General features: G+C 43.2%; 1 protein-coding gene across 2 annotated transcripts in view; it reads right to left on the minus strand.

Annotated features, from left to right (window-relative positions):
- Positions 1-22,188, minus strand: part of FOCAD (focadhesin) — a 458,830-nt gene that overhangs the window by 406,790 nt on the left and 29,852 nt on the right. For both annotated transcript variants that reach the window (XM_069765982.1, XM_069765975.1), the window contains exons 4-5: positions 20,582-20,736; positions 18,142-18,243 (exon numbers count right to left, since the gene is read on the minus strand). In XM_069765982.1, coding sequence (XP_069622083.1) covers positions 18,142-18,243; positions 20,582-20,736 — 257 coding nt within the window. The remainder of the gene's footprint in view (positions 1-18,141; positions 18,244-20,581; positions 20,737-22,188) is intronic.

Below are 22,188 nucleotides of genomic sequence, written 5' to 3' on the forward strand. Positions count from 1 at the left end.
ACTGCATACCAGGGATCATGGTCCAGTTTGCATATATTAAAATACTTGAAGAGGTCATGTTGCCTTACGCTGAAGAGGATATGCCTTTGAATTGGGTGTTTCAACAAGACAACGACCCTAAACACACCAGTAAATTAGCAAAATCTTGGTTCTAGTCCAACAAAATTGAAGTTATGGAGCGGTCAGCCCAATCCCCAGACCTTAATCCGATAGAACACTTGTGGGGTGACTTTAAAAATGCCGTTTCGGAGGCAAAGCCAACAAATGACAAAATATGGTCTGATGTAGTCCAAGCATCGTGGGCTGCAATAACAGGTGACAGGTGCCAGAGGTTGGTTGACTATATGCAACATAGATGTGATGCAGTTCTAAAAAACTGTGGGTTTACAACTAAACATCAGTTTAGTGATACACAGTAATGATAAATCCACAAAAAAAGTACATATTGTGAGTTTGCAAAGACAAATGCAGACAATGTTCATTTTTTGTTATTGTATGTAAAGTAGTTAAACATTATATACATCACTCTTCAGGATTTGAATTATAAAACAGTGTGCAATGTTCCCAATACATTGAAATAAAAACTAGTATAAAGACTTTGTGATTACCGTAACTCATGTTTTTGATCACACTGCTATTATTTAGAACACTACTGTACTAGCAGAAGTGGTCATATGCCCATTTGTATAGAAGAGGAGACTGATGGGAAACAAGGGAAGTGTAAGAAAAGAAAACAGCTGAGAATCGTTATAGCGAGTATGGTTTTAAGTTTTCGGCATACTGGAAGGCTTCAGAAACAAATTTCAGGGGTGGACAACTGCTTTAATATTTGTGTAATTTTGTACCACACATCTACCCCAACCTGCAGAAGAAACACTTCGGGAAACTCTCTTAAAGTGAACAAGTTGTTACTGTCCTCAGTTTGAATAATCGCCAAGCCTCCAACCAAGCAGAAGGGAAAGTGGACCGACCCCACAGTCCTTACTGTACCTTCACATCTCAGAAGTGGGATAGAGAACTTGAGAGTCCTAAACCTATCATGCAACTACTAATCATTCAAGCACAGAGGAATACAGTGTATTACACAAGGTCTTAGTACACATTCCTGTATCCATCCTAAAGAAATGCTAATCATTTGCTAGTCATATGAGGCATCCAACTCCACTTGGAGCTGTCTTAGCAGCTACTTAAAGGTCAACGACAATCTATATGATACCAATAGGAACCCTTTATGTACTAAAGATAACACAGATAAAATATAGCTTTTAATTAATATACCAATTAAAACCATGCCACAAATACAACCAGATAAACACATAAAACACACAACCGTGCACTCTGGGATAACCCTGCCAAACAATACCTCTTAGTACTGCCTACCTATCAGTGGAGGTTGGCACCCTAAACACAGATACGAGATTGGCGCCCCCACTCACCGTCGGCTGTCCCTATGTCTCCTAGTATGGATCCTAATATAGGTGTCACATACAGACCAGCACTTACACTAGACAGGAAAAAGATAGGCAGACTAACTGGCTGATTATATATATATATTTATGAAATAATCATATATATAAACTAGGTTTGTGACAGGGTGAGATACACGGACTAAAGACCAACAATGTGCATAACAAAAAAGTGCTCGTGTATTAAAAATAGGCCTCACTACCTCTGTACCCTACTGCTGTGCAGCCTGCCTGGCTGTGGAGGTTGGCACCCTACTGGTCAGCGGAATGGCGCCCCCACTCAGCGACGACTGGCCCTGGGAAGCCCTAATATTAAATCCCAGCCTGATAATGATCAGACACAGATGTGTAAATACACAAAAATGGCAAGGCACAAAAACATATATAGCTGCAGGGAGAAAAAGGAAAAGAAAAAAACCAAAAGGCGTATGAAATATCAACACTGATAAGTATCGGTCTCACCCTCTGTTTACCATGCATATATCTAAGCACTAGGCTATCTTCGGCTGAAGATAAGGTTTTTTTTTTTTTTTCCTTTTTTTTTCCTTTTTCTCCCTGCAGCTATATATGTTTTTGTGCCTTGCCATTTTTGTGTATTTACACATCTGTGTCTGATCATTATCAGGCTGGGATTTAATATTAGGGCTTCCCAGGGCCAGTCATCGCTGAGTGGGGGCGCCATTCCGCTGACCAGTAGGGTGCCAACCTCCACAGCCAGGCAGGCTGCACAGCAGTAGGGTACAGAGGTAGTGAGGCCTATTTTTAATACACAAGCACTTTTTTGTTATGCACATTGTTGGTCTTTAGTCCGTGTATCTCACCCTGTCACAAACCTAGTTTATATATATGATTATTTCATAAATATATATATATACACAATCAGCCAGTTAGTCTGCCTATCTTTTTCCTGTCTAGTGTAAGTGCTGGTCTGTATGTGACACCTATATTAGGATCCATACTAGGAGACATAGGGACAGCCGACGGTGAGTGGGGGCGCCAATCTCGTATCTGTGTTTAGGGTGCCAACCTCCACTGATAGGTAGGCAGTACTAAGAGGTATTGTTTGGCAGGGTTATCCCAGAGTGCACGGTTGTGTGTTTTATGTGTTTATCTGGTTGTATTTGTGGCATGGTTTTAAATTGGTATATTAATTAAAAGCTATATTTTATCTGTGTTATCTTTAGTACATAAAGGGTTCCTATTGGTATCATATGAGGCATCCCAAAAATCATTTCTATCTAAAAAACTGGATGGTTTCTTTCACTTCTTATAAACCACATAACAGGAAAGTCAAATACAGCCTTTGTCCGGCACAACGTAAAAATATAAAGCTAAAAGTCCGACAGCCACCTTACATACCTCCCCCCTCTGCTTAAAGCCGTGGGCATGGCACCTTCTATCACCAGTCATGGCATTCTCGAGAGGGCAACGACATTACTATGAAACTAGAAACCAAAAACTAGTAAACAAGCATTTTCTCCTTTTTCTCCCTTATACACCTGAGTGGGGCATGGTTTGGCACTAATTAAAATTTTCGCCCAAAGAGATGATATTGCAATATGTCCACAGCCCACTTTATGGCCAAGCATTACTTTTCTACAATGGAATCATTTTTCTCACATGCTGACAGATTCCTACTCATGAAGAGAACAGGAGACTCCTCTCCGTCCATTTCCTGACAAAGGACCTCTCCTAATACGACTTCTGAGGCATCCGTTTGGAGTACAAATTACTTCTAAAAGTTGAGGCAACCACGACCGGATGCTTAGACAGTTTCTATCAGTTCTTGAAAGGCTGTCTTCGCCTCCCACGTCCATTTGGCCACGACTGATTTTGTCCCCTTTAGGATGCAGGTCATTGGTGTGGCCAACCTCTAAGAGTCTTCATGGCCAGAGTGTCCTTAACTTCAAAAACATCAACAGAAACAGGCCGAGGAAACCGCGTAGAGGAGGCATGGAAGTGATTAAGGACAACTGGCTTGAGGAGCGAAACGTGAAAAGAATTGGGAATACGGAGGGAAGAGGGTAACTTTAACTTGTAAGAAACATCATTAATGCGGGACAAAACCTCAAAAGGTCCAATATAACGGGGGCCCAACTTGCGAGAGGGAATCTTTAAGCGAACGAACCTGGAGGACAACCACACCTTATCACCAGGATGATATAGAGGAGGATCTAAACGCCTTTTGTCTGCGTGTCTCTTCATCCTATCACGAGCTAACTCAAGAGCGGTCTTGGTCTCCTTCCAAATCCTGGAGAACTCCCCAGACAGAAGATCAGCTGCAGGCACACCCGAGGCTGGAGGAACCGGCAAAGGTAACCGGGATGTTGCCCGTAGACGACATAGAAAGGTGTATTGGAAGAAGATTCACTGGTATGGTTGTTGTATGCGAATTCAGCCCATGGAAGTAAATCAACCCAGTCACTTTGACGTGAGTTAGAAAAATGACTGAGAAAAGTCACCACAGTCTGATTTGTACGTTCCACTTGACTGTTGGACTGTGGGTGGTAGGCGGAGAAGTCCAGCGTGATGTCCATATAAACAGAGCTCTCCAGAATCGAGAGGTGAATTTGACTCCCCTGTCCGAAACGATATGTTGAGGAAAGCAATGAATCCAGAAAATATGTTGGACAAATACTTTAGCCAAGTCAGGAGCAGAGGGCAGGCCAGGCAGAGAAATTAAGTGAGCCATCTTGGAGAACCTGTCCACAACCACAAGAATGACGGTGCAGCCGGAGGAACGAGGCAAATCGGTGATAAAATCCATTGTGATGTGTTGCCATGGAGCCGATGGAACAGAAAGCGGAAGAAGAAGACCAGAATGCAGCCGCTTAGGAACCTTGTTCCTGGCAGAAGATGGACAGGAAGAAATAAAAACACTGAACGTCCTGAGAAAGAGTTGGCCACCAGTAGTAGAGAGAGACGAGCAAAATAGTCTTCTTGACACCAACATGACCTGCAATTTTTGAGGCATGACCCCACCGTAAGACCCGCCTCCTGTCGCGTCTGGAGACAAAGGTCTTACCAGAAGGTAAGGAAGACATATCAACTGGTGCAACCATGATGATCTTGGAGGGATCCAAGATGTGCGAGGGTTCTTCCTCAGTATCAGTAGAGAGAAAAGATCTGGAGAGAGCGTCAGCTTTGAGATTCTTATTGCCAGGACGGAAGTGTAATTCAAAATTAAAACGAGCAAAAAACAGAGACCATCTAGCTTGCCGAGGATTAAGTCTTTGTGCCGAATGGATATATGCTAGATTCTTGTGGTCAGTATAGATCTTAGGCTACGTTCACATTTGCGTTGTGCGATGTTGCGTCAGAGACACAACGCAAACAAAAACGCAACAAAACGCACGCTAAAACGCAGCGTTTTGCGACGCATGCGTCCTTTTTTGCCGAATTTTGGACGCAAAAAAAATGCAACTTGCTGCGTCCTCTGCGCCCAACGCTTGCGGCAAAAAAAACGCATGCGTTGTAAAACGCAGCACAATGCATGTCCATGCGCCCCCCCATGTTAAATATAGGGGCGCATGACGCATGCGTTGCCGCGGTTGCGCCCGACGCAACGCAAATGTGAACGTAGCCTTAAATGGATGAACAGCTCCCTCCAACAGATACCTCATTTCTTGCAAGGCCAACTTAATGGCCAATAACTCCTGGTCTCCAATGGAATAATTCCGTTCCGAAGAAGAGAATGTCTTGGAGAAGAAACCGCAGGAGACGAGCCAACCAGACGGAGATTTTTGAGAAAGTACTGCTCCAGCTCCAATGGCGGAGGCGTCAACCTCGAGAATAAAAGGTTTGTTAACTTCTGGACGATTGAGTACAGGAGCTGTAGCGAAGGCTTGTTTCAAAGACTGAAAGGCCTCGCTAGCTTCAGACGACCAGACGTGAGGATTGGAACCCTTGCGAATCAGGGAGGTAATGGGACTGATTCGAGACGAAAAGTGTGGGATGAATTGACGATAATAATTTGCGAACCCGAAGAATCGCTGAATTGCCTTGACGCCATGAGGACGAGGCCAGTTGAGCACGGCGGACACATTCTCCGGGTCCATGCAAAGACCTGAGTCCGAGATAATATATCCCAGGAACGGAAGGGAAGTCAACTCAAAAGCGCATTTTTCAAGCTTGGCAAAAAGACGATTCTCCCTCAAACGCCGAAGAACGAGGTGAACGTCTCTTCTATGGGTAGATAGATCTGGGGAGTACACAAGAATGTCGTCCAAATATACAACCACACACGAATATAGAAGATCACGGAACAAATCAATCACAAATTCTTGGAAAACCGCAGGAGCATTGCATATGCCAAAGGGCATGACCAAGTATTCATAATGACCATCTCTGGTATTAAATGCTGTTTTCCATTCATCTCCAGGACAGATTCGGATTAAATTGTAGGCTCCGCAAAGATCTAGTTTGGTAAAGATTCGTGCTCCCCGTAGCCGATCAAAAAGTTCTGGGATGAGAGGAAGCGGATATTTGTTCTTAATCGTGATATTGTTAAGACCCCTGTAGTCAATACAGGGACGGAGAGACCCATCTTTCTTCTTAACAAAAAAGAAACCTGCACCAGCTGGAAAGGAGGACTTCCGGTTGAAACCCCTGGCCAAATTCTCCTGGATATAGTCAGTCATGGCTTGAGACTTGAGAGGATTCAAAGGGTAAATTCTTACCTCTAGGCGGGGTTGACCCGTGGACGAGGTCGATAGGGCAGTCGTAAGGATGATGTGGTGGCAAGCTTTCCACAATAGGCTGGAGGCAGATCAGCAGGCCCAGTAGTAGACCGGGAAGAAGTTAAAGGTTGGACGGCGAGCAGACAGGTAGACTGGCAGGAATGCCCCAACGTAGGACATCACCAGAACGCCAATCCAAGACAGGTTCATGAAATCTTAACTAAGGAAGACCCAGAAGAAACGTATAGGACAACGATGGTAACACGTAGAAGGCGATTTTCTCCCGATGCAAAGCGCTAATCTGTAGTTCCACCTCTTCGGTAACCAAGGTAACGGTCTCCCGCAAGGGTCTGCCGTCAACTGAAGCAATCTGCCGTGGAGACTCCAAGGACTTGACAGGAATTTGAAACCTTTTCATGGCTTCAAGCTGAATAAAATTCCCCGCTGCTCCCGAGTCTATATAAGCCACCTCAGAAAAATGACTGGACCCTAAATTCAACTAAACAGAGAGAGTAAAGGATTATCACAAAGACGACTACATGAAGGTTTAATTCTATGGCAAAGATTTATAGATGATGTGATGATTATCTGGGACAGCCCATGGAATACATTGGAATTGTTCCTGTCTAATTTAAACAATGACTTTGGCCTTGAATTCACCCCTACTATAAGCTCTAGCAATATCAACTTCTTGGACCTCACTATATATATCGAGGAAGGCCAATTACACACCAAGTGCTACCGGAAGGAAGTTGATGCAAACAGCTATATCCATCTAACTAGCTGTCATTTGCCTGTCTGGCTCACCAATATTCCCAAGGGCCAGTTCACCAGAATCCGACGAAATTGTACAAACATAAAGGATTATGAAGATGAGTCTGAGTATCTGACAACAATTTGTGGAAAAAGGGTATTCCTTAGCCGCGCTGGAAAGGGCTAGGAATGAAGTGAGGGGTATATTGAGAGATTCATTGATATACGGGAATAAATTCAAAGTGGGGAGACCACTAATATTTCAGAGCAAATAAAAACCCTATTGATTATAACACAATTTCATACAGGGTATAGGAAATTTCAAGGCATCATACGCAAGCACTGGGCGATTTTGTCAAGAGATAAGGTGGTAGGGGAGTTTTTACCATCTCACCCCAAGTTCGTCTTCAGGAAGGCCCAAACCCTGGGCAATCTTCTTGCCCCAACAAAAAAACTGGCCTTCAGCAAATCCACACATATCACCAGAATTTCCTCAAGTTCAAATATGGGGTTCACACCATGTGGCAGGTGTTTTGGTTGTGTCAATACAACTTTCAAAAAAACCTGCCAGGTCGAATTCAAGGATTTGAGCAATATGAAGACTTTTAGGATCAAAAATAAAAATTTCCTGTTTTTCCACGGGGGTTATCTATATTATCCTATGCCCATGCAAAAAACTGTATGTCAGTCAGACCAAGAGGGAACTCAGGATACGAATCAAAGAACACCTAACCAACATCCAAAAGGGGTATAGGGGACACCCCTTATCGCGACATTTTGTGGAAAAACATGGGAGGAAGATAAAAGACATACACTTCTGTGGAATCCAGAAAATCCAACCAAACCCAACCAAACCCAAGGAAAGGGGACTTCCTTAAACAGATGTCCAGAATTGAGTCGCAGTGGATATTTCTGTTTGATATCCTATCTCCGAAAGGCCTCAATCAGGAGTTAGAATTGTATGCTCTTTAAGTGTGGGTTGGACATTATGATTATAGGTGTTTTTGAAGATGCAGACATAGTCACTGTCCGCGGTTTCCGAAGGGACAGTTCTACCAGTAGGTATAAGGGTAGGGTCATGTCCCTATGGCTGGTACCCCCACCTATTTAAGATTTTAAATATTTTAATTCTCAAATGTGCATATACATTTAATTTTTTATGTCTACACACAAGCAGTCTCTATTTACGTATTAATATTCTTTTTATCGGTTATAAATTGCTTATAAGGTCACGGTAACCGCATGATTTCAGACATAAAAGAAGGTTACAGATACAAGTAGGCTTTTCTAGCTCTTGCAGTTTTTTTCAAAATACTAGCACACCTATAAACAAAATAATCCACCCAGTATGAGGGACATATAGGGTTAAACATGCAGTTTTTAATTGTGTATTTTTATTTTGTGGATTTTTAATTTTGCATTTCTAATAAAGAATTTAATTTTAAACACATTCACATTTAGTGCAGGACAGCAGAGGTTTTAAGTGGATAAGTCCTAATTAGTTAGGTTTCTGATAGAATAAATATGGGGAAATAAATCAGGTCCGCAGATAGCTGTGGCAATGTAGATTCCCTGCAGCATACCCTAATTAGTTATGCATAGAGGCGGGTAGGGGGCGGATCAATGGTATAGGTGCAGCATATAAAAGGAGAAGATGGGATGACACACAGTAACCCTGATGAAGAAGGCCGTCCGCCTTCGAAATGCGTTGGTTAGTCACTCCTTTTTGGCCCCAACGCCGCTCCGTACCTCTTGTGACGTCAACAGATCAGGCACGCGCGAGCCGGTGCTAGCAGCCATATTTTTCTCGCGGTTACCAGGGACGCCTTCGGCCGGGGCTCCCTAGGTGCCGCGCTAGCTGCCATATACCCTCCTGTTCCCTTCTCCCCGCACACAGCGGTCAGAGATCAGCAGATTCCGGATCGGGTAGCATTGTAAGCCGGTACATCGGGAATTCAGGCGCACCACTAGCAGGGTAAGCACCATCCCGTAATCTAGTGTCTATGGTGGCACACACACATATATATACGCATGTTCTAGACATTTCATTAAGGAATTATATACTCCCTACGAAGGGCATATAAGGGTATATATGTGCACATTTCCATTCTCTGCACTGATAAGGATCTAGTTATCGGCTACACGCCATTCATCAATACCCAGAAATTAACCCCTAAGCGCGGCATCACCTTGTTTTTGTGAGAATTCTTTATTTTCCTTCAGGATAGGCACAGATCCTGTATAGTGATCACAGCAGCTAGGGGTGTACAATCCATCATCTATTCTTCCTGTCACCGTGTTTTGGCCCATAGTGTGGTGAGCGCCAGTGAGTGTTGTTTTTTCTTTAATCCAGAGAGAGTAAAGGGCTGAGAGGTATCACTGACACCTAGGGCGGCCGCTCTTACCTGTCCTAGGTGGAGGTGTTTCCCAGTCTCACCGGACAAGAACGCAGAAGATGGGTAGCACTGCCACAATAGAAACAGAGACCCTGTGCGAGCCTCTCCTTACGACATAGTTCCGCTGGCTTTATACGGTCCACTTGCATGGGTTCAGGAGCAGAAGCCGCAGAAGACAAAACATGAGACGGACGAGGAGGACTGCGAGTGGTAGTGGCTTGACGAGGAAGTTTCTTCTCCCTGGCAGATTCACGGAGACGCTCCTGAAAGCGCAAATCTATGCGGGTTGCCAAAGAAATATGATCCTCCAAGGACGTTGGAGTATCTCGACCTGCCAGTTCATCTTTGATGCGACTAGAGAAACCACGCCAAAAAGCCCCTACCAAGGCCTCGTTGTTCCAACCTAACTCGGAGGACAACGTACGGAAATGGACAGCGTACTGACCGACGGTAAGCGAGCCTTGATGAAGATTGAAAAGGGACTCAGTGGTAGAGGCGAGTCGCCCAGGCTCATCGAAGACCCTCTGAAAGGTCTCCAAGAAAGTGGAAAGTCGAGAGATAAGGGGATCATTCCGTTCCCAGATGGGTTAACCCAGGCTAAAGCCTCTCCCTCCAAATGAGACACCACAAAGGTCACCTTAGCTCGGTCTGTGGGGTATTGCAGTGGCAGTAATTCTAAGTGCAACTGACACTGATTCAGGAGTCCCCGACACAGCTTGGGACCGCCAGCGTAGCGCGGAGGTTTAGCCAGACGAGGAGGAGAGTGCGGAGTCGGAGGCAGAGGTTTGCAGAGAAAGGAGACGATTATCCACCGAAGCCATATAATTAAGGATATGACCCTGAGTATCGCGTTGCTGGGCGAGTTCCTTCTGGAGGCTAGCCAACTGGGTAGCGTTCCCAGGGTCAGAAGGCTGGAGCGCAGAAATACGTGACTCAATAGATTTTAGGAAGGCCATGATCCTGGTTTGATTTTCCCGTAGGAACGCCAGTTCCTTTTGGGTGGAAGCAGAAGTACCAGCGGGGTCCATGGCCTGATTATACTGTAAGAATGTTAAGGCTGGAAAACGATGCCGAAGGGTGAACCCACTGGACCGTGACAGCGAACCTCTCCTGGGCGAGAAGACCAGGTAGACCACCCCCTATACAGGGAGCGTTAGGAGCAGGACCAGGGGAGACTACTGCCACAGCAGCTGGTACCCAAGAAAGGAAAAAGAAACGTGGAGAGACAAACCGGAATGCGAGGTGAAGACGTAGGAAACCGGACAAGGATGAGACAGCAGACTGGAACAGCAGGGACTCAGGTACATAGGAGGAAGGAAGATAATAGGTAACCCGGACGGAGAGCTGGGCGAAGATACAGGACCACTGACGAGGATGACACAGACAGCAGGAACTCAGGAACACTGGCGGGACGGAGGAACGGAGGACCAGAACTAAAGGAATAACCAGAAGGGAGACAAAGGTCAGGTACAAGATATAACAGAAGGTAAATAGGAGGATACTCAGGAGAGTACACAGCGAGACAAAAGGACCAGAGACACGTGCAAAATACAAATAATAATCAGGCACCGCCAGGAGGAAGAGGCGGCCTGATAAGCAGAGCGGCATCATACCTTCCGGGTCAGCGTCCTCCAGAGGGGTAGAGCGGAGCGGAGGGAACGGAAGGAGCGACATGAGTCAGATGAAGATGCGCGTCCGCAGTGAAACCCAGTGCGGGCGCGCACCCGACCAGAGGCAGAGGCCGGCCGCGTGAGCAGAAGAGAAGAAGCCGAAGAAGGAGCGGGACCACGTCGGGACGCCATGGAGTGGTGAGTATGAAAAGGCACCCGGGGAGACGGCGGTGATGGCGTAACAGAATGCCTGTGTACAACAAGCAGGGTAAGCGCTGACCTTTATGACTTTACATGCATTGCAGTAACAAGGGGAACTTGCTCGGTTTCTGCCATTGAATCTTTCTTTGCGGTGCATAGTCACTGATGACACTCAGTCTAGCACCACGAGTATTCTAACCCCCAAGCGCGGCATCACATCTCGTATTCAGTATTATCCACCTTACAATCCCCTTTACCTCTCCACAGGTGACATGCTTCATGTGTGGCTGACCTGACCATATGGGTCTGATTTTTGGTCCCACATAAATGGCTTGACTCGTGCCATATTCTATACTTCTTTCAAGAGAAATCCATGAAAAGTTTTACTACACAATTCTAAAGAGCTTCCATGAAGGAAATACATCATTGTAAATACACACCTGTACTTTGTATCTCCCCCACCTCATTGTAGATTGTAAGCTCTCACGAGCAGGGTCATCTTATTTTGCTTCATTACTGTATTGTTAACATTGTTACCTATGACTGTTGTGTTTGAAACTGTTAAACTGTAAAGCGCTGCGGAATATGTTGGCGCTATATAAAGATTATAATTATTATTATTATTATTATTACTCACAGAAAGCACATATTCTGAACTCAAGATAGTTGGCCAAAGTTTTCCAAGACCTGGTGTCTGCGCCCAATCACACCAAGGTACTGCCAAGCCCCTTCTACACCCGACTACCCATTTTGTTTTTCTTTTGCCTCCAACTTCCTACCACTGTAATGATGGGGTAAGCTGGTAAAAAAAAGACCTGTAACGTTCGCAAATTATAAACATGACTGGCTCCATTTACACCTCTGTATAGCAGATGGTTGCAAGAGCTGGCAGAATAAACCTGTATTAGCTTGGTACATACAATAGATAAGCTACTATATGCTGCAATCTGGTACATAAAATGGACAATACTGGTGCATGCTACAATGTGCAGATGTTCACAGGTTATCATTGGATCTGTATACTGTCTTTAGAGCACCCGAACAAAACATTGAAGGAAAATACGACAGCTTGAACTTGACCCAACATTGTACTCTATGTTACTATGTTCACCTGCGGCTTTTAAGTAAATTTTAAGATTCTTATTTGTTCACTGCACTTTATTTTATTTTTTTAATTAAAAAAGGACAATATTTTACAGGAATGTTGAAGCTTAAACATATAAGTGTATGTGTAACGTTAAAAAAAAAATATCAAACAATTGAGAAAAAGCTAAAAAGTCATTTTTAGGAAAAATGGTTGCCTACTTTAAACAGGCCAAATCAGCCCGCAATCATTCGGCTGGAGCATTTAACTGCCGGGAATAAGAGACAATTTAGCACACCAGCCAGCTTCTTTGTCCAGCAGCTAGAGCTTTTCATGGAGAGAAATGAGAGTGCGCCGTGCAGGGGAAGGGGAGGAGAGAATCGCCAAATAAATGTTACACTAGATTAGAGACTTAGCAGATATTAAAAGCAGGCCTTAGATGGAAGAAATGTTTGTGTGCTGTCAGGCTGAAGTTGGGAGAGCAGCAGGTCTTAGGGTTCACTTTATTCTTTGCAGAAGTAATGGCACAATGCTGCAGTGAATTGATTGCGGATTCAGGCTGTGATAAGCACGTAATAACCTTCAAGAGGTAATACTGGCAAAAATGGCAGTTTCAGCTAATGTCACTCCTCAGCAGAATAAATGTCCTCTTCATGCAAGTGCGACAATAATGCACAGTAAAAAGGCATACCAACCAAAGCTGCCAGCTTTGTGCCACCTGATCGTCATGTTCTCTGCCAGTGACAGACTGCATGTGACAAAGCTGTGACGCTAGGAAAACATTATTTATTTGCGCTGCTATGTGAGCTGTGACACTATACAATGCCAGAAGGTCAAAATGCCATTTTGTGAAAATAAATGCAACTTCTGTAGATGCCAAAATATTACTATAAAGTACTATTCAGTCTTCATACATTAATGCAAATCAGTGCTTTGTTAAAGCTTTAAATGTAATTCCCTTGCCGTCTCATAATCAAATGCCAGCGTTGCGCTCGTCGATTTCCAATGAAAAGTAACCTGGTGGCAGCTCCTTTGTTTCATGGAGCTGCACTGAGGTTTCAGTACAATTCTGTGAGAGCCTCATTCAGGCCTAGTTCTGGCTCTCATAGACCCGCTTTGAGCTCTTGTGACATAACTTCTGACTTCCGGCTAGTTAGAAGTTACGGGCAAAAGATGGCGTCGTGGGACAGTAGCAGCATCGAGAAAAGGTGAAGCCACAGAAGGAGAGTATAAAAATGAGGGAAGGGGCTTACATCTACAGTGCCACTATAGCGCTGGAAAAAAATATTAAAACACACTGGAGTGGCGATTTAACAAAGCCCCAGAAGGCAGTTAGTGGTAGCTCAACACAATTTACCAATTGCTACAAAGCAACAAAAACACAATTTGTGTGTGTGCTATACAGATATGTACAAATAAAAAACAACTGTGTCTCACAAAAGGCAGCTCATTGAATTAATACCGCTAGCAGATCCAGGACTTTACCATAACAAATATATGTATATAAATATAAAATCAATTATTCAATGGAGAGAACGCTCTGAAAAAAAAATATTGCTTTAATAGCACTGAGTAGCCCGAAAGCACAGTTAGAATATGTATTAGACCAGTTTGCTATAGTAAAAGTACAACTCTGCCCACTCCTAAACAGGTTTCACTGCTATAGTTAGGAAAAACAAGGCTCCAGCAGTGCTTTTTATACAGCTTCTTCAGGGCAAATGAGGCACTGGCAGCTCTATACATGCAGTTTCTTCCCTGGAAACGGGGCACCAACCATGGTATAGATATAGCTTCTACATGAAGACTAGGCACCGACCATGGTATAGATATAGTTTCTTCATGAAGACTAGGCACCGACCATGGTATAGATATAGTTTCTTCATGAAGACTAGGCACCGACCATGGTATAGATATAGTTTCTTCAGGGAGACAAGGTACCGACCATGCTATAGATATAGCTTCTTCAGTTGACAAGGTACTGACCATGGTATAGATATAGTTTCTTTAGGGAGAAAAGGCACCGACCATGGTATAATAACAATAATTTTATCTAAATAGCGCCAACATATTCTGCAGCACTTTCCATTATAGAAATAGTTTATTTCATGGAGACAAGACACCGACCATGGTATAGATGTAGCTTCTTCAGGGAGACAAGGCACCGACCGTGGTATACAGTGCCTTGCAAAAGTATTCGGCTCCCTGGAACTTTTCAACCTTTTCCCACATATCATGAACTTTTTGCCAACAATGCCAAACGATATGTTTGGCGTAAAGGCAACACCCTCATCACCCTGAACACACCATCACCACTGTCAAACATGGTGGTGGCAGCATCATGGTTGTGGCCTGCTTTTCTTCAGCAGGGACAGGGAAGATGGTTAAAATTCATGGGAGGATGGATGGAGCCAAATACAGGACCATTCTTGAAGAAAACCTGTTGGAGTCTGCAAAAGACCTGAGACTGGGATGGAGATTTGTCTTCCAACAAGACAATGATCCCAAACATAAAGCAAAATCTACAATAGAATGGTTCACAAATAAACGTATCCAGGTGTTACAATGGCCAAGTCAAAGTTCAGACCTCAATCCAATCAAGAAACTGTGGAAAGAGCTAAAAACTGCTGTTCACAAACGATCTCCATCAAACCTCACTGAGCTCGAGCTGTTTGCCAAGGAAGAATGGGCAAGAATTTCAATCTCTCCATATACAAAACTGGTAGAGACATACGCCAAGCGACTAGCAGCTGTAATTGCAGCAAAAGGTGGCGCAACAAAGTATTAAGTTAAAGGGGCCGAATAATATTGCATGCCACACTTTTCAGTTTTTGAATTTCCAAAAAAATTTAAAATAACCAATACATTACATCCAACTTCACAATTGTGTTCCACTTGTTGATTCTTCACCAAAAATGTGCATTTGGTATCTTTATGTTTGAAGCATGATATGTGGGAAAAGGTTGAAAAGTTCCAGAGGGCCGAATACTTTCGCAATGCACTGCACTGTAGGATGTCGCTTCTATAGGGAGACAAGGCACCGACCATGGTATAGATGCAGCTTCCAGGCAGACAAGGCACTGACAGTGTTACAGTATATACACAACTTCTTCATGGAAAATGAGGCACCAAAAGTGCTGTAGAGGAAGCTTCTTCAGAGAGAATTAAGACACTAACACTTCTATAGATGCAGCTTCTTCAGTGAAAATTATGAAATGACAGTTCCCCCATTTCCCCTGAAGAAAATCCATCAACAACAGTGAAACATGTTGGGCGGGGGGTGAGGGAAGAAGGGAGTTAAACATTGATATAATAAAGGCAATCAGGTCCAATGCAGATTGCTGACTGTGACTGCAAGCTACTCATTGCTAAGTGTGCAATGTTTATTTCGAGAGCATTCTCTCTATTGAATAATTGATTGCCTATATGAGCAAAAGGTTCAGGCTGGTGTAAAAAATGCTGCAAAATAGGAATGGTTAAAAAAAAAAAAACAGAAGTATTAATAGTTTATTTTTATCAATTCAAATGCAAAGTGATTTAACAAAAGAAAAATTAACATCAAATCAATATTTGTTGAGACCACCCTTTGCATTCAATATAGCATCATCTTCTAAGTGCATAAGTCAGGGATTCTGTAAGATTATAGTCAGATGTATGAGTAATTATATCAAACAGTTCATAATGATCATCATTTTCATATGTAGGCTGAAACACAGTCATAACTAAAACAGAAACAGCTGTGTGGGAGGTGTAAAAATGTGCGAAGACCAGATAAACTCCACAGGCAACATGAGGTAGAGACATAGACCCTGATTCTAACTAGCCGTCACTTACTGGGCTGTTTGCTGTCATTTTTATAAAAGCCATTTTGCCTATTGTAGATGTAGCAGTCCTCTGAATACTGAGCTCAGTATAACCCCCACCCACACCACTTACTGGCAGCTTTCTGTGTACACTGTGTACAGGCAGAAAGCTGCAATTCGGGGGAGGGGGCTGGGGTTATACAGAGCTCATGAATATGGAGGACTACATGGCAGCAAGGCTACTAGTCCTCTAGTGATAATCTCTACTGATAAGCAGCCCAGTAAGTGACTTTTTTCCCAGGAAGGAAAATTTTTTGAGACGCTTAGCACAGAATTTGGCCAAATAGTGTGAGCCCATCAACCATCGTCAAGGTGGTCTCATTAAAAAACTGATGGGTACCTGACCTCCCTGTTCAAATGTAAACACTTACCGAAGGCTAATGTCTGCATGCTTGGGTGAATATGGACACCTCTCTCAGCAAAGCCTACATATGGGTTGGCCGGAACCAAGTGTGAATAGATGTAATTAAAAACCAGATGGTGAAGGGAGGAGTGCTCAGTCAGTAAGCTAACTTACTGCTAAGCGTCTCAAAATTTTTTTCCTAATGTTCAAAAAGCCATGTTGCTATTCATATTTCATGTATTTCATATTTGAGTTTAGGCACCAATCTTTTTTGTATATTATATATGGAGGTAGCTGCTCCTGGTGTGCACCTATTCACACTGCTTTGGATGTGCCAGTCGTTTTTCTGTCATGTGCAAAATTTTGTGGCTGTAGCTGCGACAGTGCAGATGGCAATCCCGGACATACACACGCACACACACACATTCAGCTTTATATATTAGACTAGATGGCGGCTCGATTCTAACGCATCGGGTATTCTAGAATATGCATGTCCACGTAGTATATTGCCCAGCCACGTAGTATATTGCCCAGTCACGTAGAATATTGCCCAGCCACGTAGTATATTGCCCAGCCACGTAGTATATTGCCCAGCCACGTAGTATATTGCCCAGTCACGTAGTATATTGCCCAGCCACGTAGTATATTGCCCAGTCACGTAGTATATTGCCCAGCCACGTAGTATATTGCCCAGCCACGTAGTATATTGCCCAGTCACGTAGTATATTGCCCAGCCACGTAGTATATTGCCCAGCCACGTAGAATATTGCCCAGCCACGTAGTATATTGCCCAGTCACGTAGTATATTGCCCAGCCACGTAGTATATTGCCCAGCCACGTAGTATATTGCCCAGCCACGTAGTATATTGCCCAGCCACGTAGTATATTGCCCAGCCACGTAGTATATTGCCCAGCCACGTAGTATATTGCCCAGCCACTAAGCATATTGCCCAGCCACTTAGCATATTGCCCAGCCACTTAGCATATTGCCCAGCCACTTAGCATATTGCCCAGCCACGTATGTAACAGGTTAAAAAATAAACAATAAACATATACTCACCTTCCGAAGCCCCTTGTAGTCCTGGCACCTGTGTGCGGTACACGCGGCAGCTTCCGGTCCCAGGGTTGGTATGAGCGCAGGACCTGTGATGACGTCGCGGTCACATGACAGTCACTTCATGGCAAGTCCTTCTCGCATAGCATCCTTAGCACCGGAACCTGCCGCTTGCACTGCCGAGGACAGGACGCGACGGCGGAGGGTGAGTTTAAATTTTTATTTTTTTATTATTCTTATTCGTAACATTAGATCTTTTTACTATTGATGCTGCATACACAGCATCAATAGTAAAAAGTTGGTCACACAGGGTTAATAGCTGCGTAACCGGAGTGCGTTACACCGCGCTCCGGTAACGCTGGCATTAACCCTGTGTGAGGGCTGACTGGATGACTGGAGGGGAGTATGGAGCACTGACTGCGGGGAGGAAAGAGCGGCCATATTGCCACCGGACTGTGACCGTCGCTGATTGGTCGTGGCAATGGTCGTGGGTGTTTTGACCCTTAGACAATTATATAGGAGATAAGGCAGGAATTATTTATAGCATTACAGAATGCTGTAGATAAGCCCCTGATGCCGGTGACTTAGTTTATAGGCCATTTTTTGGGTGACAGATTCCCTTTAAGGTGTTAATTAGCATTATGAAACATCAAGTATTTTTAGTGAACTACTCATGGCTGACTTTGAAGACTTACCAAATCTTATATGTGGTGTATGCCTGGTCTCCATCTTTTTCCCCATTTTTGGCTTCAATCTGAAGAAGTCGCCAAACACTCTTTACCAATCCTTGTAAATTACTATAGAAAATAATAAAGGATAAAAAAGTATACAAACAATTATCAGATTGTAAAAATAGATTATAAAATTATAGATGTACACACACAATATAAAAAGTCTACACACCCCTATAAGAAAGTCAGATTTTGCCATGTAAATAAAAGCATACCAAGAAGAATCATTTCAGAGCTTTTCCCATCTTTAACCTTATAATACAATTCAATTGAACTGAAATTTTTTTTACTGGAAAAATAAAAGCAAAAGAAACAAAATATTATGGTTACATAAATATGCACAAAACTACAGTATTTTCTGGTGTATAAGACGACCCCCAACTTATCCATATAAAAGTATGGAGTTTGGGATATACTCGCCGTATAAGACGGGGGTCATCTTATACGCCCAGTCATCTTATACAGCGTGTGTGGTCCGTATGGTTCCCAGGGTCTGGAGGAGAGGAGACTCTCCTTCAGGCCCTGGGATCCATATTCATGTAAAAATAAAAAAATAGGGATATACTTACCCTCCGACGGCCCGCAGCTCTCAGCGGTGCAAGCGGCGGCCTCCGTTCCTAAGGATGCATTGAGCGAAGGACCTGAGATGACGTCGCGTGACAGTGACATCACTTATGTGTCTTATAAGGGAGATTGCCATCACATGAGTAGACAACCTGTATGTGCCAAAAATTCCTGCAGCTCCTTTAATGTTGCTGTAAGCCTGTTGGCAGCCACCCAGACCAAATTTTCTTTTTGTCGTTTCATCATTTTTGCGGGACGAGTTGTACTTTTGAACGACATCATTGATTTTACTATGTCTTCTACTAGAAAACGGGGAAAAAATTCCAAGAGCGGTGAAATTGCAAAAGAAGCGCAATCCCACACTTGTTTCTTTTTGTTTGGCTTTTTTTGCTAGGTTCACCAAGGGCTAAAACTGCCATTTTGATTCTCCAGGTCATTACAAGTTCATAGACACCAAACATGTCTAGGTTATGCTTTATTTAAGTGGTGAAAAAAAATTCCAAACTTTGCTAAAAAAAAAAATTACGATACCCGTAGTTCCATTTTTTGTGCAGATACGTTCTTTTGATCGCCCGTTATTGCATTTTAATGCAATGTCACGACGACCAAAAAAACGTAATTCTGGCATTTTGAATTTTTTTCTCGCTACGTCGCTTAGCGATCAGGTTAATCATTTTTTAAATTGATAGATCAGTCGATTCTGAACGCGGCGATACCAAATATGTGTAGGTTTGATTTTTTTATTGTTTTATTTTGAATGGGGCGAAAAGGGGGTGATTTAAACCTTTATATTTTTTTTTATTTTTTTCATATTTTTTAAAACAATTTTTTAACTTTTGCCATGCTTCAATAGCCTCCATGGGAAGCTAGAAGCTGGCACAACTGGATCGGCTCAGCTACATAGCAGCGATCATCAGTTCGCTCCTATGCAGCTGAATTACAGACTAGGGTGGCGCTCACAGCAAGCCGGCATCAACAACCATAGAGATCTCAAGGAGACCTCTGGTTATTATGCCGATGCATCGCTGACCCCTGATGATGTGATGGGGGTCGACAATTCGCGCATTTCCGGCACGATAGCCGGCAGCTTTAGTTAAATGCTGCGGTCAGCGCTTGACAGACATTTAACTAGTTAATAGCGGCGGGTGGATCGCGATTCCACCTGCCGCTATTGCACACACGTTAGCTGTACAAAACAGCTGACGTCGTGACTTTGATGTGGGCTAACCGCCGGAGCCCACATCAAAGGGGGAGACACGGCATGCGCCGCACTAGTACGGCGCAAAGGGGTTAAACCACTTTATGATGTATGTCTTCAAAGTGTGGTATATCTTATGCCATAAAAAATAATGTTGTATCCTTCTTCTGACTGATAATTATCAACAATGAGATCCCTCTGCTGTGTTGTAAGCGGTTTATGGGCCATGGCTTTTGCCAAAAGCAACTAAGAAAATGTCAGGAAAATCCTACTGGAACTGCTAAACTTTATATGGGAGTATTCAGAATCACTGTAAATGATGGCAGCTGTGTACCAACTAATACTTAATACGAGGTTTAATGCGATTGGCTAATTTTGAACAGAGTGGGTGTGGCCTCACTCCCGTACACTTGTATGGAGGAGGAGCACATGGACCTATAGAAAGCAATGGATCTATGGTACATTTTTAAGGCTCATCTGGCACTTTAAACTTAGCGCACGTCCCATTCTGAGGCGGATCAGAATCGCCCATTAAATATTTGAGGCAGGGGGAAGCCATCCATTTTCTGAGTGGGCACAAAATAAGGAATTTTTAGATTCAAGACAACATAAAAAGTAAGATGTTAATAAAATGATACTTACCTGGCAGAAGGGATAAGATTCAGGACACCATTGAGAACATAGGTAAAATCTGCCTGTTTCTGTTCTACCAATGTCACCAGGGCGTCACAACAGGCTGTCCTCACTACAACGATGTCACTGCAGCACTTCTCCCACAGGATATTCAAAGATGGAGTCTACAAGGACACATTTTTACAAATTAATGGTAATTATTCCATTTTTGTGTTTTTTTGTTTTTTTTTTCTAGCCAACATGGTCAACCCAGTCGGCTTTTAGTAAAGCAAAAGTAGGCATTATAAATACTGAGGGAGAGAGGAATGTGACATTTTACAAACCATTAAAGCAGTCTAATTCTGCAAGCAGATCTGTCACAAAAAATGTCAGTATAACGGTGTAATGCTGATATTTCAGTCCAGCTGTAGAATGAGAGCTCATGAGTCCAAGTGTATTCCATCCAGACAGCCTGACTGACAGCTGCAGCTTGTACTGAGAAGTGAGAGATCTCAGCAGGGAGGAGGGACACTGAGGAGCTGTCAGTCAAGTTAGGTTGAAGGGTGCTAAGCCTCATTCTGATATCAGTCATATACTGTTTGTGTATAGACTGTGATGTGCAGTGTGGCCGCGTGCATCATGGCACAGACTCAACAACCCCATAGGCATACATGAGGATATCATGTTCAGGTCAGGACACATGAAACCAGTTTGTGCATCGTGGTTCATAATCAGACTGTGATACACTGATATCTGATAGAGGCATCTAAACTAAACTACACAAATATTTCAAGAGGTTTAGGGAATATCAATTTCGTTCGCAGTGCTTCTCAAAGAGAACCTGTCAGCTGATATAAGCTATTCTAACAGATCTGTCATCAGATTTCACAATATATACTGAATACAAAATTAAATAGATCCCATAGACCGGATGAGGCTGTTGTATTTACTTTGCAAGCTCTTGCAAGAATAGCGGGTTTAACGTTAAAGTGAACCTGTCAGCTGATACATGCTGCACAATCCGTGACCAGCATGTACCAGGCATTGGCTGTAAGATATCAGCCAGATAGGTTTGACTCCGAAACAATGCAGAGTTCCAGAAAAAGACTTACTTGAATAGCCGCACACGTTTAGCCAGAGACTGACAAGGGCAGCATTTCAGAAACAAACGGACCTGGCTGAGATAATACAGCCAGCGCCGGGTACATGCTGCCCATGGATTGGGCAACGAGTATCACCTGACAAGTTCTCTTTAAAGTTAAACCTGCTATTCTGACAAGAGCTTGCAAAGTAAGTACAGCAATTTCATCAGGTCTATGAGATCTATTTAATAATGTATGTATTGTCAAATCTGATGACAAATCTGTTCGTCTAGCTTTTGATCTATTGATCCGAAACAATATAATTTTCAGCTTACATACATGAATAATCCACATAAAAAAACTTTTGAAAAACAGTTAAAGATTGTATTATAGCGCATGCTATTGAGATCCTGCTAGTCAGCCTTTCCACAGACACTACTCTAACAGCTTAGCTGGTCTCTACAATACAATGTTGTGTGGCACACCGATTTTTGGCAAATGTATTTTTTTTTTTTTTTTAACAGTACACTAATGTTGAGTTCCTGATGTAAATGG

The sequence above is a fragment of the Ranitomeya imitator genome, chromosome 1, assembly GCF_032444005.1.
Source record: "Ranitomeya imitator isolate aRanImi1 chromosome 1, aRanImi1.pri, whole genome shotgun sequence".
NCBI classification, from domain to species: Eukaryota; Metazoa; Chordata; class Amphibia; order Anura; family Dendrobatidae; genus Ranitomeya; species Ranitomeya imitator.